Consider the following 16386-nt stretch of genomic DNA (forward strand, 5'->3'; position numbering starts at 1 on the left):
CTTGTGTATTTCCCCCCCTCAAAAGGCATTTTGATGGCAGTATCATAAATAAAGCAGATTTATATGTTATGTCACTCTTGAAATGTGCGGAAGAAATAGATGTGAGGTGCATTCACGGTGTTTTTGTAGCCTAAGGATGCTTCTTGCTGGTGGAGTGGGCAAGTGTCTGGCTCAGCGCAGGTTCTTCTGCCACCAGGCCCCATAGCTAGCAACAAGCTCACATGCTAGGAAGAACTTTCTGTTTTAGTGCTACCACAGCTAAAGAAGTTTCCATGTGGCTGTTCTTGGGCCTTCTCAGCAACAAAGCTAAAGTAGATGATCGGAAATTAGGTCTGACTCTAACAGTCCCAACCATCCGTATTGTTCTGTGCAAAATCCAGAATAGGCTAAATCACCTGACACCTTTACTTGAGGATAACCCAGACAACAGAACACATTGTGCAAGCCGTGTAGTTCTGTGGAACCGTTCGCAAAAATTTGAAAGCGAAGGAGGAAAAAAAATGAAAATTTCCCAGGTCCAGATCATGGCACCCTATGATGTTGGATTCTGGCAGATTGACAGTCTGCTGCAGGTGTTAGATTATTTGCATTCTGAGGGGGGTGGGTGGGGAAACTATAGAGGGTGATCTCATTTGAAAAAACAGAGAGTCCAAATGGTCCAAATGTCACCCAAACCCAATTTAAGAATCAACAAGAGAGTCTGTACACAGACTGGATTTGGCCATCAGATATTGCTTCATGTTTGCACAGCAAAATGAAACAAACAAATCCTGTCTTGATGGCTGTCTCTCCAAATCAGATGGTATATATAGTGGTTTGATTCTCAGAAAACTTGAGAAAAAAATCTTTGGATATTTAGATTTTTAAAATGTTTGCAACAGAATAGGAAGCCCTTTTGAAACATCTGTGCGCAAGTCTAGGTGTCCAAAGCTTTTAATAACAAACTTTTTCCTGCCCCAGAATGTAGTCTGTTAACAATGGACGTCTATCTTTTGCAGTAAGATTCCTTTTTTGTTAAGGAAGAGAGGGTGGATTACCTTTTTCAGAACTCATTTCATATAGAGGACCTTACAAGAAAGTATGGAGGAAAAGACTCCTAGTCAGAAGATTTATAATCTATAATAATTACTTCACAAAGGGGTAGACATTTTGTATTCCAAGCTTTATTGAAACCTGGAGAGAAGATCTCTAAACAGACATGTGTTTTCTGGGTTCATAGACAATTCTTACTGCTTCCTGTTGGCCACTAGATGTCTCTGTAGTGCTGTGGAAACAAGCCGATTTTCCTCCCTGCTCATTTCACCCATGCACTGGTTTGAAAATTAGAAAACAAATATCCTTCTTCTACGTATGGCTTACCCAATAAGAGCTTATAAGTGGCCTGATGGTTTCTATAAGATTCTGATTTTTCTGCACTAGTTTTTGTACTGTGCAGACTCTTCTGAGGTGTTACGTTGTGGTAACTGCAGCTCTTTTCCTTTATGACTGTGATGAAAATAGGAATGGGAAGATGCTCACAATCAGAAATGGGTTCTTCTTGAGGCATGCTGTTTGCCTCTTCTCCTAATGGTCTCTCTTCTCATTCATTGGATCTGGTGCATATGGGGTTTGGTGTGCCCCGCCTTCTCACTTGTGGAACTTCTGTTTGCGGTTTAGTCCACTGCAGCAGGGAACAGCATCACTTTTAAGATGTAAAATAATACTGATGCCTCTAACTGGCATGGAAGATACACTTAGACCCGTGAACATATGCAACGCCCTTTACTTTGAGCTGGACCATTGGACTATTTCTTTAACTCGGAGCAGTTTTTCGGCATCTTTTCCTCAGCTCTTTTGTGCCTTCTGCTCTTACTCCAGGTTTTACTCTAAATCCAAAATATTTCCAATACTGAAGCATGTGATCAGATATGGAGGGGGGGTGGCGGCTTGTGCAAAATAGGTTCCATAAGTGTTTCATTGGCTAGGTTTAAATGGGAAGAAACTTGGAGGTGTTGTTAAAAGGTGTGATAGTTCAAGCTCAGGATATGAAATAAATCAAATAGACTGCTTTGATTGTTTATTTTAGAACTTTGTACCCTGCAAACCAGAAAATGGTTTATGATGCAGCTTTTGCGGTGAAAATATCTTAAATGTGAAGACGCTTGGAAAGGAACAAGCTATAAACCTGTTCCTGAGTGGGAGCAGCCACATTTGCAAAAGGCTGATTCCCCAGTCTTGCTTGGCAGTCTTCTCAGCTAATAGCCTTTCTATCATACGTGGGTTTAATCTTTTAATTTGCTCCAACCTAAGCCATTGTAGTCCAGACACCAGTTTAGGATTACCGTTCACCTGTTGCAGATGGCAAGAAGGTAAAGTGCATGCTGGTGTCTACAGATTGCTGGCGGCCCCACTCCACAAACACCTGGACAATCTCAGCCAGTGGTTTCATGTAGATGGGGTATAAAACAAAATGCTAAGCAGCCTTATAGCATGCCTGTAGAGATTGTATTTTAGGAACCAAAAGTCTGTTGGGTTCAGCAGGCTTTGGATGTCAAAATTGCACAGCCGAAAGGGACAAAGGTGGAAAATCAAGCTGCAGCAATAGCTGGCTGTTCTTTTTTATTATTACTTAAATTATTATTTATTCCCATGCTCCGGTTTTAGTTTTTCAGTGAGGTTCGCATCCAAATCAAAAACATCAGGTAAAACCTGCAGCAGCCAAGTAAAAAAATGTAGCAGTTAACCCCAACTTTAGAGAGCCATCGTGGCATAGTGGTTAAGAACGGCAGACTCGAATACAGAGAACTGGGTTTGATTCCCTGCTCCTCCACATGAAGCCTGCTGGGTGACCTTGGGCCAGTCACAGTTCTCTCAGAACTCTCTCAAACTACCTTAGAACATCTTTTGCCTTGGAAACCCTATGGGGTCACCTTGAGTCAGCTGCAACTTAGAAGAGAAGAAGAAGAGTCTGGATTTATATCCCCCCTTTCTCTCCTGCAGGAGACTCAAAGGGGCTGACAATCTCCTTGCCCTTCCCCCCTCACAACAAACACCCTGTGAGGTAGGTGGGGCTGAGAGAGCTCCGAGAAGCTGTGACTAGCCCAAGGTCACCCAGCTGGCGTGTGTGGGAGTGTACAGGCTAATCTGAATTCCCCAGATAATCCTCCATAGCTCAGGCGGCAGAGCGGGGAATCAAACCCGGTTCCTCCAGATTAGATACATGAGCTCTTAACCTCCTACGCCACTTACAGCACTTTCCACACCAAACCCAACTTTGCCATCAAAAACAAGAAGTAAAACCCCCAAATCTCAACAGAGGAATGAAACACAAAGGTTTCAAGCCTTGTGCTTGAATGTAATCAGTGACGATCCCAGACCTCTGAGAGAAGGCTGTTCCAGAGATATGCAGCATGGAAAGGGCTCTGTTCTTGGTCACCACCTTCCTTGTTTTCATTGGTGGGGACACCCCAGAAGGATCTCTGAAGAAGCGAATGGGGAAGTTCATGTCAGAGGAGATGGTTTGTCAAGCATCCTGGGCTATATATGGGTTTAAAAGTCATCACCTGCCCAATTGTAGAAGCCAAAGCTAGGAAATCTTACTTGTCCGACAGAAAATGTTTGTCTTTCATCAGCTTCATCGATGCAGAGTGCTGATTGACTTGCTGTCTTGTAGCATATTTCAAATAATTCTTGCATCAGTGGCTTAGACTGCGGTTGACATCAGCAGGAAATCACCTGCTCTCGCACCTTGCACCTTGGAGCACGTGGGAGTTGGTGTCACATTCTGTACCCCTCATAAATCGCTGTCCTGAGGCAGAGCATTCAGTTCTCCAGAAGAACCAGCAGAGATTATTGATGATTCTGTTACTCGTACTGCAGTGATGCTACCAGTGGCATCAGTCACCTTCAGTAAATCAGGAACTCTCAGTGGCCGCAAAGTTTCCGTGATCACAAGCACTGCAGATGTTACTCCGCCAATCAAAAAATTACCTCCAGCATCCCTTAATATTTTAAGGAACTAAAAGATCTGGGTTTATCTATACTGTCTTCTAGCATGTGGATGAAGAGATGGCAGGCACGTCTCTTTGAAGCAAATTCTGAATGCTTCCAAGGTGTCCCCCCCGCAGTCCTGAAATCTAATGCATTATTTAGTTCTGCATTCAGCTTACCATTGAAGCCAAAATCTGATCATCCTTTCAGTTTTGCCATTTCTTGAGCGAGGAAGGAAGTCTGATATGGAAAGACAACCCATATGTACTATTCTGATAGTGGTCACATATATCTCTGTTTAGGGAAGAAGAAGACGAGTTGGATTTATACCCCCCCCCCTTTCTCTCCTGCAAGGAGACTCAAAAAGGATTACAAACTCCTTTCTGTTCCCCCCTCACAACAAACAACCTGTGAGGTAGGTGGGGCTGAGAGAGCTCAGAAGAACTGTGACTAGCCCAAGGTCACCCTGGGTTAGAGTGCACAGGTTAATCTGAATTCACCAGATAAGCCTCCGCAGCTCAGGTGGCAGAGCGGGGAATCAAACCCGGTTCCTCCAGATTAGAGGAGGAACCTACTCTTAACCACTACGCCACAGCCTAAAGTTCAGGGCACAGAAAGCCATTGTCAGATTGTGTGTGTGTGTGTGATTGCAGATGTATTAATGAGCATGGACACTGAAAGGGAAAAACAATCATTGTACCGTAGTTATTCCACAACAGACACCAGGCAAAGGAATTCACCCATGGGAGCATGCATTTGTTGTCTTGTTGAAACTGGGCTGCCCTTCCATACAAAGCAGCCGGTGGCGCACTAACTAAGGGTGTGTAGCTGCTTTGTGTGGGTGGCAGCCAAGTTTAAACAAATCACTGAGCTGAGTGCAAAGTCTCGCAGGTCAGCGCTGTGTCTCCCATAAGGGCTGGCTTTAAGTCAGACCAGAGCTGTTCTTGGTTTGTGACCTATGCCAAGTTTTTTCCAAAGTCGTCCTCTGTTAGCACCCACCTGTGGGAGAAAGGAAAGGCCTGTAGTTGATCTGCCTGGCATTCTCTTGGCCTGGGGGGCGGCGGGGGGGAGAATCACCAAAGGGCACATGAGTTGTGACCCAGACTTTGCAGCAAGCCCCGCTTTTTCCTTCTTTTGCCATGCTTGCTCTTAATTTTACTTCTGATCTCTCTTGAGTCAATGGCCGAAATTTTATAGCAGCCCTATGAAGAAAACCACATGGGGAGATAACGGCTTGGCTTGCAGAAGGCTGTCCCACAGAGCTTGGTTGCAAAAGGCCCCGCTCCACTCAGGCAAGAGGACTGAGAATGGAGACAGCAGCTTGCCCACCCTTTTCCCTGCCTGTTGCTTCTTCACTCCAAGTTGGCACGCCCCCAGCCATTTCCCCCTGTCTACTTGGCATTTCGTCCTGCGTTGATTGTTTCATGGTTTTATTAAGAAACAGTCTGCTTTAATGGGCTGATCCAGCCAGTTTTTAGCTTCATCTTTATGCCCTGACTGAGTGCTGAACCGCTCAGCCACTCCTCTCCCAGGCAGACGAGGATTAGTTCACTTTTGATGAAAGAAGGTGGGAGTTTTCTTTGCCCCAAGGCCATCCCTCCAACCTTGCGTTTGCTTCTGGGGTTTGCTTCTGTGATACACTCACAAGCCACAAATCCACATGCTACTTTTTGCGAAGTATCACCATTTATTAAGAGAGAGAGAGAGAGAGAGAGCATGCTTTGAAAATGCTCCCCACTCATTTCAACCAAAGGAGGAGATAAAGCAAACTGATCGCATTGCAAGGGCTAAAATGAACTTTCAATCAAGTGGCCATCCGTAGAACGAAGAGCAAGCCCACAAAACAGATGAATTCCAGCCGACGGGCATGCTGCCTTGTTATAACCACATGGTTTTTTTCCTTGGAGATCTTGTGATCCCAAGCATAGGCTCATTCCGCACATGCAGAATAATGCACTTTCAAACTGCTTTCAGTGCTCTTTGAAGCTGTGCGGAACAGCAAAATCCACTTGCAAACAGTTGTGAAAGTGGTTTGAAAACACATTATTTTGCTTTTTACTTGGCCAAAGCGAACCCTGTTCTCTTTTCTCACTACTGGGAAAGTCAGTTGCATTCAATCTTTTATTATGCTATGGGCTCAGAGAGTCAGTGGGGCATCACCCAAATGGAAGAGTATTTGATGCTCCCAAATCAACATACTTTGATCACATTTAATGATTAACACGCATTTATGTATTTAAAAAAATATATCCTGATTTTCTAGGTGATAGCATTGGTGGTTACAATTGCTGCAATCATGTATTGTTATGATCAGTCTCAGAGAATATAAAACATAAATCATAAATAACATCATAGCTTTTCTCAGGAATATCTCAGTTGATGAGCAACATGAGAGATATAACAAAGGACCATCAGTTCCCATTTGCCCCTGTCCACCAGTGGCAGTCTGTGACTTGCCTCCTGCTGCCCTGTTTCCCCGAAAATAAGACATCCCCTGAAAATAAGACATAGTAGAGGTTTTGCTGAAGTGCTAAATGTAAGGCCTCCCCCAAAAGTAAGACGTAGCAAAGTTTTTGTTTGGAAGCATGCCCGCCGAACAGAACACCAGGATTCTTCTTCATGGAAAAATAAGACATCCCCTGAAAATAAGACCTAGTGCATCTTTGGGAGCAAAAATTAATATAAGACACTGTCTTATTTTTGGAGAAACATGGTACTTTTCCCTCCATTTCAGAAACTGCAGAGAGACCCTGTGCTGTCGTCCTACGGAATGAAGGATCCCTTTGTAGAGAGGAGGCAGTAGGGGGGCCAGTCCCCAAGTGGGAAGGGATGGTCTCACAGGATTGCAGCTGGTCTCTAGACAACAGGAGATAGTTCCCATGGGGAGAGTGGCAGCTTTGGGAGGTGGACTCTATGGCAGTACTTCCATGCTGAGGTCTCTCCCCTTCCCAAATTCTACCCCACTCCTCCCCCCATCTCAGTGAATTTTCCAGAGTTGCCAACCCTAGAGGCTGGTGGCATCTCTAGAGGAGTTTTGGAAGTCCTTCAAGGCTATCGCATTGCACTGTTAATGGTGTGTGTGGCTTGCTATCCTTTTTAGGGATTATATGGGGCTCTTATTATATTCTGCATGCTTTACATTTGAATTTGTAAGCTGCTTGGAGCCACAGGAAAGGTGGTGTATAAATATTTTAATTAATAAATGCAACAAAAATAAACAGTACTATCAATCAACCACTGATCACATATTCATGGAATCATGTTGACACAAGTGAATTGCAGTATCTACAGCCTCAGCAAGTCAGTTATAGTTCTGGGATATCCAAGTTCTGGTTGTATTTTTAAGTGCAAAATCAATTTTTAGGGAAACTGACTGTGAGCGAAACTTGGTAAAAATGTTGGTTTCACTGGAGGAAGGGATTCTTCCTTTAATTGGGTCTGTTCTTCCGTTCCCTCAACAGTTCGAGTTGTTCCATGCATGTGAAGTTGTCAACTAAAAATGGCCTGCAGGTTAGAAAGTTGCAGAACTTTGCTTTGAGGCAACATAAGGTGGATATTCCCAAAAGTTTGTTGCTACTGCAGAGGAGCTCTTCTTGAAGTCGGGCACTTCTGCCAGCCAGCGCTCCGGCTTGTGCACGAGGGAGCCAATTTTTGGTCTGCCTCAGCAGTGCTGATGCTGACATGCGGCTCTTGACTTTGGAAGGTGCCGGAAATAACTTAGAACAGCCTCTCCGCGCAAGACGGCTTAGACATGGCATTTCTTCCTAATTTGCAGAATCGGGGTCAGAGACTGAGCTGCAGCTCTTATTGCTAGGTTGGCCACACCCAATTAGCATTTTTATAAAGGTTGAAAAACCAGTAGAATCTCTGCTGTTGGTGGAAATCCTTAATGAATGTAAGACACGCCACATAGTTGTAGGTTTTGTTTCCTCTTAAACATGAGACCTGCCTTTTCTGGATGCCAGTTTGTCCTAAGCTGGAAACACAGCAGTCATCTGGCAGTGGACCTCGGGGTTGCTTGTCTTACTCTCGTTTGTCTTTCTCAAGTTAACAAAGACAGTTAAAAAATTCTGCCATTCTTTTAGGAGCGTTAATATGCCGTATCTCTGTTTCACTTTGCTTCTGATTTGTTTGAGGGGGGATATGATTGAAGTCTATAAAATTATGCATGGGGTAGAAAATGTTGACAGAGAGACATTTTTCTCTCTTTCTCACAATACTAGAACCAGGGGGCATCCATTGAAAATGCTGGGGGGAAGAATTAGGACTAATCAAAGGAAACACTTCTTCACGCCACGTGTGATTGGTGTTTGGAATATGCTGCCACAGGAGGTGGTGATGGCCACTAACCTGGATAGCTTTAAAAAGGGCTTGGACAGATTTATGGAGGAGAAGTCAATCTATGGCTACCAATCTTGATCCTCTCTGATCTGAGATTGCAAAAGCCTTTACAGACCAGGTGATCGGGAGCAACAGCCGCAGAAGGCCATTGCTTTCACCTCCTGCATGTGAGCTCCCAAAGGCACCTGGTGGGCCACTGCGAGTAGCAGAGAGCTGGACTAGATGGACTCTGGTCTGACCCAGCTGGCTTGTTCTTATGTTTTTAAGCGGTTCTAATTGTTTGTGTCCTGACCTGGATAGCCCAGGCTAGCCTGCTGTCATCAGGCCTTGGCTAAGCAGGGGCCGTTCTGGTTACTGTTGGATGGGAGACCACCACAGAAGTCCAGGGTCATGACGCAGAGTCAGGCAGTGGTGAATTACTTTTGTTAATCTCTTGTCTTGAAAATGCTAAGGCAGGGGTGGTCAACCTATGGTGCTCCATGGACTACAATCCCCATCAGCCCCTGCCAGCATGGCCAATCTGGCAGGGGCTGATGGCAATTGTAGTCCACGAACACCTGGAGCACCATAGGTTGGCCACCCCTGTGCTATGGGGTCCCCATAAGCTGGCTGCAGCTCGACTGCACTTTCCACCGCCACCGATTGTTTATATTTGTCTTAACTGCTGGAAAAGGTGGCACGTGAGCACAGTAAGCAACATTTTGGGCCCCCTCCCAGAGGTCAGCAGGATTAAGCAGCAACTTTGAAAGATCGTCTTCGTATTCTGTTCCTCCTCCTCCTCTGCCCAGTAAGTGGCTCTCCTGGAAAGGTTCCTAAAATGGGCCCTCCTGGCCTCAAGGGGAGGGTCGGTCTCTGGCTCAGAGGAAGAGCCTCTGCTTTGCACACACAAGGCCGCAGGTTCAATCCCTGGCATCTCCTGGCGAAAAGGGCCAGGCAGGAGGTGATGTGAAGGACCTCTGCCTGAGACCCTGGAGAGCTTCGGCCAGTCTGAGTCGACAGTGGTGACTTTGATGGGTCGTGGGCCTGATTCTGTATAAGGCAGCTTCACGTGTGACCCTCGGGCATTTGCAGCATCTACAACCAGAGTCAGGTATTTAATTGTCTGATGCGTCCAAAGTCTAGTTGCGTTTTTCACACTATGGAGGCTACTTTTAGAAGACAACAAGGGTGAGAGAGTTTGGTTTCACTGAAGGAAGCGCCTCTGCCTTTAGGGGGACAGATTCTTTCTGTTCTAGCTTACTAAGTGGACAGTCTTGCATAGTTCCACAGTTATCTGGAAGGGGGAATGGGGGTTGCTGTCAGATCTCTTCATAATGAATCCATGGCAGTACAAGGTGAGTCACCGTGCCAAAGTGGCCTGCTATGGCATTAAGGTGTAAGGCAGTGTTTCCCAACCTTTTCGAGGTCAGGGTAACCTTGACCTCACTCTTCATATCTATCAAAAATGCCAAAAATGACCAGGTGAGGGAGGGCGCAGTTGGGTCCCCGGCATGATGACATTGTTTCTGGTTTAACCTGGAAATTACGTCATCACACCAGGTGACCCTAGCACAGTGTTTCCCAACCTTTTCGAGGTCAGGGTACCCTTGACCTCACTCTTCATATCTCACGGTACCCCTGCCGCCACCCTCCACCTTCCCCTCCCATTGCCCCTGCTTGCCACACACCCCACCTTCCCCTCCCAGGGTGAAGGGAAGCACTGGGGGTGGGGGTGGCTGCTGACCTTGTAGCAGGCCCTGCCCCATGGGCCAGCTCCATGTCCTTGCTGGCGCCGGTGGGAGACACCACAAAAATGAGGGGGGGGGGCAGTAGTGTTGCCGCGGTACCCCTGGGACATGCTCACAGCACCCGTTGAGAATGGCTGGTGTAAGGTGTAGATGTAGTGCTTTCTGTGGACAGGGGAACGTTATACCTGGTGTCCATGAGGTCTTGAAATCCCCATTCCAATCACTGTTTCCTTGTGCAGGTTGTTTTCAACATTCCACACACCTGAGGGTGTGGTTCACTTCAGCCACCTGAGGGTTATCCTGTGTTACATAGAAGAGCCCCATTACTTCCACACACACCTTTCTTCCCCCTCCTTCTCCTGTCAGCCTTCCCTCCCCCCCTTCCTTTTCTAAAGCTACAACTTCTTACCTGGCCCTTTAGCTGAGTTTTGTCCCCTGTTCTCTGTTTCCTGCTCTCCATAGTCACAGCCTGCCCTTAAACACCTGGGCTAGAGAGCCATTGCTGAGTGCCCACACCTATTGAGCTTCTCTCAGGCAGACTGTTAAGGCTACTCCAACAGCACCTTTCTGCCTCTGGTCCCACCCAGGTGAGTCTTGTTGCTGGGCCCAAGGGCTCGTCCTGCTGTGCCAGGCAAGTTTGTTGCTGAGTAGCCACCTGCACTAGAACAACAAATCTGTGGAGTGCCTGATGGTTGCTCTTTGTCTTCTCAGCTTCATGCCTAGCGCTGCTCAGCCAGACATCTGAGGCAGCAGCACAGCTCAGGAATCAGCATCCTGCTTCTTTCTACAGGGGAGAAAAGCAAGTTTGAGAATACTAGAATACCTTTCTTGTCCTCTGCAAAGAAATGGCATTCTCAACCCCTGCTTTTTGTGGGGGGCGGGGGGGGGGGGGAGGGTTGCAAGCAGGGATTCCACAGAGAATGGCATTGTATATCTCTGCTTTTGTGACCCATTAATGTAGAGAGCCCCGGATTGGTGGGGAGAGAATTGCTATGGTAAAAGTTGTAAAGATTTTTCTTGACATTCCCGACAAGGCAAATTAGTGCCTTCATAAGGTTATGTCAGCTTTTCAAACCACTTTCAATGGCTTTCGGCTACTCTAAATTGCACTGAGCCAAACTGTGAGGTTAGATTTGATTAACGTTTTTGTTCGCCCCCTCCTGTTTTTGCTATTTCCCCCTCCCCCCCTGTTTGCAGGAGACATTAATTTTTTCTTTTTGGGTAAACCCAGGTGTTTATGCTTATTAGTACATACTGCTGGGGTCCAAAGAAATCTTTTAATGATTATTCAGACATACATCAGCCCAATCACTGGAGCCCAAAAACTGTGTAAAAAAGTTGCAGTAGCAGATCAGGGGTATAATGTCTGCCAGCATAAAATTTTTTTTGCCAAATGGTGGCAAATATGGTTTTATGGGATTGGCACTCTTTAAACAACATTTTAAAAATGCAACCAAGTGTCATGAAAATTTGGCGCAGTGCTGACTCTTAACTTGAAAAGCTCCCCTCCTCGTGAAGCCTCTGTTGAAGAGAACAGATTGATTTTTTTCCCCTTCAATAGGGAACAGAACTTCTGTGTCTCAAGATTTCTTCATACGGTTCAAGGGAAATTTCAGTCTTTATAATCTTTTTATAATCAGGGACAACGAGACCTGTTAAAGTCACCCCAGTAGAAGGAGCAGCAGTGGCGTAGGAGGTTAAGAGCTCGTGTATCTAATCTGGAGGAACCGGGTTTGATTCCCAGCTCTGCCACCTGAGCTGTGGAGGCTTATCTGGGGAATTCAGATTAGCCTGTGCACTCCCACACATGCCAGCTGGGTGACCTTGGGCTAGTCACAGCTTCTCAGAGCTCTCTCAGCCCCACCCACCTCACAGGGTGTTTGTTGTGAGGAAGGAAGGGCAAGGAGATTGTAAGCCCCTTTGAGTCTCCTGCAGGAGAGAAAGGGGGGATATAAATCCAAACTCTTCTTCTTCTTCTAATCAGCTTAACAGCACAGGCCTTATAATGTGGAAGCAATGTGGCGACCACGTTAAGCACTGAAGTTACTCACAGAAAGGGGAAGAAGAAATTGGGGCTAAGTTCAGATGTAACAACAAACTATGGTTTGATATCCCACGAATGAGCCTTTAAACAGCTGGTGGCTCATTGGCAGAATCTTTCATTTTCTGCATGGTCATTTCTGAAGTTTTGACAAACCGTAGTTTGTGTCTGAACTCAAAAGCTTGAGAAAACCTGGACGCCAAACCACTATTTATTCCCAATTTGGAATGCTTGTTTCAAGAGCAGGCCGGGGATTGCCAATTCAGACGGAACTGCAAACTATGATTTGCCCAAAATGTGGAAATTACTAAATTAGGTGACTGTGCGTGAGCAAAAGTGCAGAGGAGGAAAGTTCAAGAGAATCCTAGGATCCCCACGTGGTATGAAAGTTTGGGCCTTACTCCTTAACTCAGGCTGGGAGTTACTAGATGGGAAGGAAGTGGCTGAAAAACAAGAACATTGGAAGGGTGTGATGGCCAGAAACCCAGGGGGATGGTATCAAGGGCATCCAGCATCATTATAACGCCCCCCCCCCTTTGTTTTGTGTGCCAATCAGTCAGAAAGTTGTTGAACAGCCAGTATCTAAAATGGCCAGATATTTTCAGAAAATGGCATTTCAGTAGCTCTGCAGTTGTTTGTTCCAGAAAGCTCTTTTACTGTGCATATTTCTTAGTATGTCGCTGCAGAATCTCATAGGAAATAACAAGGGGGTGCAGTCTACAACCCATTGAATTTTATGATGAAACACCCATTGATTTTAATGGCTCAGCAAGGCACTCTGAAGCTGCAGTCAGCAAGCATGTCAACTTGAAACGTATTTTAACAGGGCTTCGTGGTGGCAGTTTCAGCATTTCGACCAGTGATCTGTGCCTTCCCTCCTGGCCTCTAATGCGTGTGTTTGGTTGGACTGTCCTGCAGAATTTGGTCCCTTCTTTTTTATCTTGCTGCTCAGGAACTTCAGAGGCGCTGCAACACACTCATATCGCTTATTGAAAAAGAAAATATGGAAATCGAGGAAAAAGAGAAAGCGGAGAAGAAGAAACGGGGAACAAAAACTTCGGCGGTAATTACTAGCTTAAGTCTGTTGCAGAAATGATGCATGAGTTCCAACAGTGAATTATTTCTGAAATGGTTGCATGTTCATGTAAGGCAGAGCCCACGGGTGGCCTTCTTTGCCTCCTCCTTTCCCTTTGCCAGGAGTCCAACAGTTGGAACAAGCACCCGGTCTGCTTTGAGGCAGCAACTGGAAAGGGAAGATCAAGTAGGAGAGAATGGAAGTATGTCTGCGGGATGGAGTGGTAGTGGTAGGCAGGGAATGCTGCAGCAGACCGTTGCAGGCTATGGAGAGTTGGTGGTGTTTTGGACATCGTGTCCTCCCCCCTCCCCTCCACACACCCTTCCCCTTCCCTTCCCATAGTCTATCAGAAAAATCAGTGTTTTGTTCTGGAAGGAAAATGGTATTTCTCTTTCTACTGCTGCCCCCTCTTCCAGCTTGCTTAGTGCAGCTTCCCTTTCTGCACTGAGATAGTTTTAGGGGGGTAGCCATGTTGATCTGCAGTAGAAGAACAAGATTTGAGTCCAGTTGCACTGTAAAGACCAACAGGATCTTCAGGGTTTAAGCTTTCAAGAGTCTAAAGGTCTCTTTTGCCAGATTCTGATGAATGGACACTCTCAAACTTGGAAATCTTGCTGCCCCTTGAGGTGCTACTTGACTCAAGTCTTGCCCTTCTGCATTGTATCATGCTCCATCCCAGGGCTGCTTCTGTCTTGGATGCCCCGGGATTGAGATGGGAGAACTGGCTGTTGTGTCCAGACATTATTACTGGTTAACCACAGTCACAGGTTCTTGGCAAAGTCAAGCACGGAGTTACAACGCTTGTGGGTCAGCCTTGCATGTGCCTTCCTGGCCCAGCCCTGGAGTGTGGCCTTCCCAAGAGTTTCTCACGTCCACAGATTGAACACTTGATGGGCTGCTCTTTGCTTGGTGATCGGTAAATTAAGTGCATGTCACGTTACAAGGATAGGGTATGGTACTGTCAGACGGAGACCGTGGAAAGGTTCTACAGCATTTATTCTAGATACGAAGAGTAACATACTAAAGTTGGATCTGAGCAAAGGCTCAGATCTCACCACTTTATTTCACTAGCCCCCCCTCCCCCTGTTGCACGCCACACCAAATGGTCACTGCGACTATACTACAAAACATCAAAGAACCTGGGAACCTTTCGCACCTTTTTTGAAGAGGTAGACCGGCGCCCAGAGGTTGCTGAGGGGGAGGAAGAGAGGGACATTGCAATAGTGATAACATTTGCATTTCACTCAGAAAACATCAAGCACAGTCAGGATGATCCTGACAGGTAGAGCCTCACCTCTAAGAATAAGGGGCAACAGCCTGTTTCTTATCAGTCACAAAGTCCAGCTGTGGCATCGTCACATTGATCAAGTGGTGAATGTAAAATCCTGTGTGTGATCCTTGATATTGGTCAGCACCTGTTTTATGACCTATCATTTAATGGCTGATCAACATATATAATTCTGCTTTATGATGACCATTTTCACACATGTGCAGTTTAAGTGACCTATGTGTGCAGGGGTCAACTCCGGGCACTTCCTTTTTCACATGATTGTATCCCTTCCCTTTTTGCTCAGAAGAACTTTTTGCCAAGTAGCTCCCAGCATGATTTCTCCAAACTTGCTCCTCTGGGCCAGCAGTGCTGGCCAGTTCCTGGGTTCTGCCCACAGGGGGTATCGGACCTCGGTCTAGGAAGCGCTTTCTTTGCACCACAGCCCTGAAAGAGATCCAGGTGGGCTCTTTCAGTTTTTATACTGATTGTGCAGATCCTGCCAAGGGTATCCACATTGTAGGGTTTTTTCCCTCTTGGGAATTGGAGCTTTACATGTGCTGAAGCAGCAGCGGAATATACAAGTGAAAAAAGTCTTTAAAATGGATCCTTTTCTGTCATTGGCATTCAAATCCCAGACTAGATTGTCTTTTACCCTTTGGTATGAAGATCCTTATCATTTATGTAGTACTGTTCTGGAAATCTTTTATTCATTTATATAGTACCGGTAATTCGTTTATATAGAAATTCATTTATATAGTACTGTTCTGGAAATCTTTGAGACTGGTAATCTTTACACAACCGCCCTATAAGGTAGGCATTGTTGTTGAGTCCATATTGCAGGTTGCAAAGTGGAGGATGAGGAGGTGGGGTGGGGGTGGGTGGGTGTGGGTTGAATGACGTTTATAAGGCTTAAGGGAGAGGTAAACCAGAGACTTCCTGATTCATGCTTTACCTTCTTAGTCACTAGGCTAAATCCCTCTTAGTAGAGAAATGTAGAGTCCTTTTTTAAAGCTGGGAACATCATGGTGAATTCCAACAAGGTTGTATTTGGTTCAGACTTGTTAAGACTGATGAAAAGGAATGCTTCTTTTTCTTTTCGTGTCTCCTCCTTCTCCCTTTAGTCACAAAAAAGAAAAGCAGAGTCTGCCGCAGAGAGCTCCGGAAAAAAAGATACAAAGAAGGTGAAGACGTAACCGGGAAAGTGGAAAGCCCGACTGTAAACTGCCATATTTTGCTCTCCGTCTACAAACGTTATTGCCGCCGTCTCTGTATTCATGGTAGCTGCAAGAAGGAAGGGAAGATATTCCATGGTTTTAATGTTTGCAAATCTGTATATTTTACAACGCCTTTCGTTACCTAATGTGTAGCTTTATATTTTATGCATTCCAATATTTTTGTGCACTTGTATTTTGTGATTCTCACGTCTTCAAGCGAAATTGACTCAGTCCTTGTTATTCTGAAGCTTGTGCTGAGGTTTTAGCTTTTCTATGTTTTATATGCTGCTGCTTTGACACACAAAACAACCCCCCCTTGATTCTATAGTTGTATCATCGCTACTTTCTATGATTGTGCAAAACTGAACTGAATTAAAAAATAACTGGAGGAGAGATGTGCTTTTTGTGGGTTTTCTCTAACTCGGCCCTCTTGTGGCAGGATCACTTAGAAACGATTTACTGCTATCGTAATCGGATGCATAAAAATGGTATTAACTTCCTGTCCATTTTGTATGTGTGTATATAGTCCCTCCCCTTTTGGTCTTGCAGTTGCACTCTTGAAAACATAAACTGTACTCTTAAACTGCAAGTACCAGTAATGAATATTATTTGTTGTGTTTCTACCTTGCTTTTCAGCCAAGACTTGTCCCGAGCTCCGCTTAGAACAATTAAAACCAGAGCACCCAGAAACAACTGCAAAGATATCACAGCAGTCTCTTGTTCACAGCAGGGGAGCAGCAGTGGCGTAG

The 16386-nt window shown here is 45.5% G+C and overlaps 1 protein-coding gene across 1 annotated transcript in view; it reads left to right on the forward strand.

Annotated features, from left to right (window-relative positions):
- The window catches only part of SMARCA1 (SWI/SNF related, matrix associated, actin dependent regulator of chromatin, subfamily a, member 1), a 67380-nt gene extending 51350 nt beyond the window's left edge, over positions 1 to 16030 (forward strand). Inside the window, exons 23-24 of the mRNA XM_048514236.1 lie at positions 13031 to 13141; positions 15545 to 16030. Coding sequence (XP_048370193.1) covers positions 13031 to 13141; positions 15545 to 15616 — 183 coding nt within the window. The 3' untranslated portion in view covers positions 15617 to 16030. The remainder of the gene's footprint in view (positions 1 to 13030; positions 13142 to 15544) is intronic.
- The last annotated feature ends 356 nt before the right edge of the window (positions 16031 to 16386 follow it).

This window comes from Sphaerodactylus townsendi, linkage group LG13 (genome assembly GCF_021028975.2).
Source record: "Sphaerodactylus townsendi isolate TG3544 linkage group LG13, MPM_Stown_v2.3, whole genome shotgun sequence".
Taxonomy (NCBI): domain Eukaryota; kingdom Metazoa; phylum Chordata; class Lepidosauria; order Squamata; family Sphaerodactylidae; genus Sphaerodactylus; species Sphaerodactylus townsendi.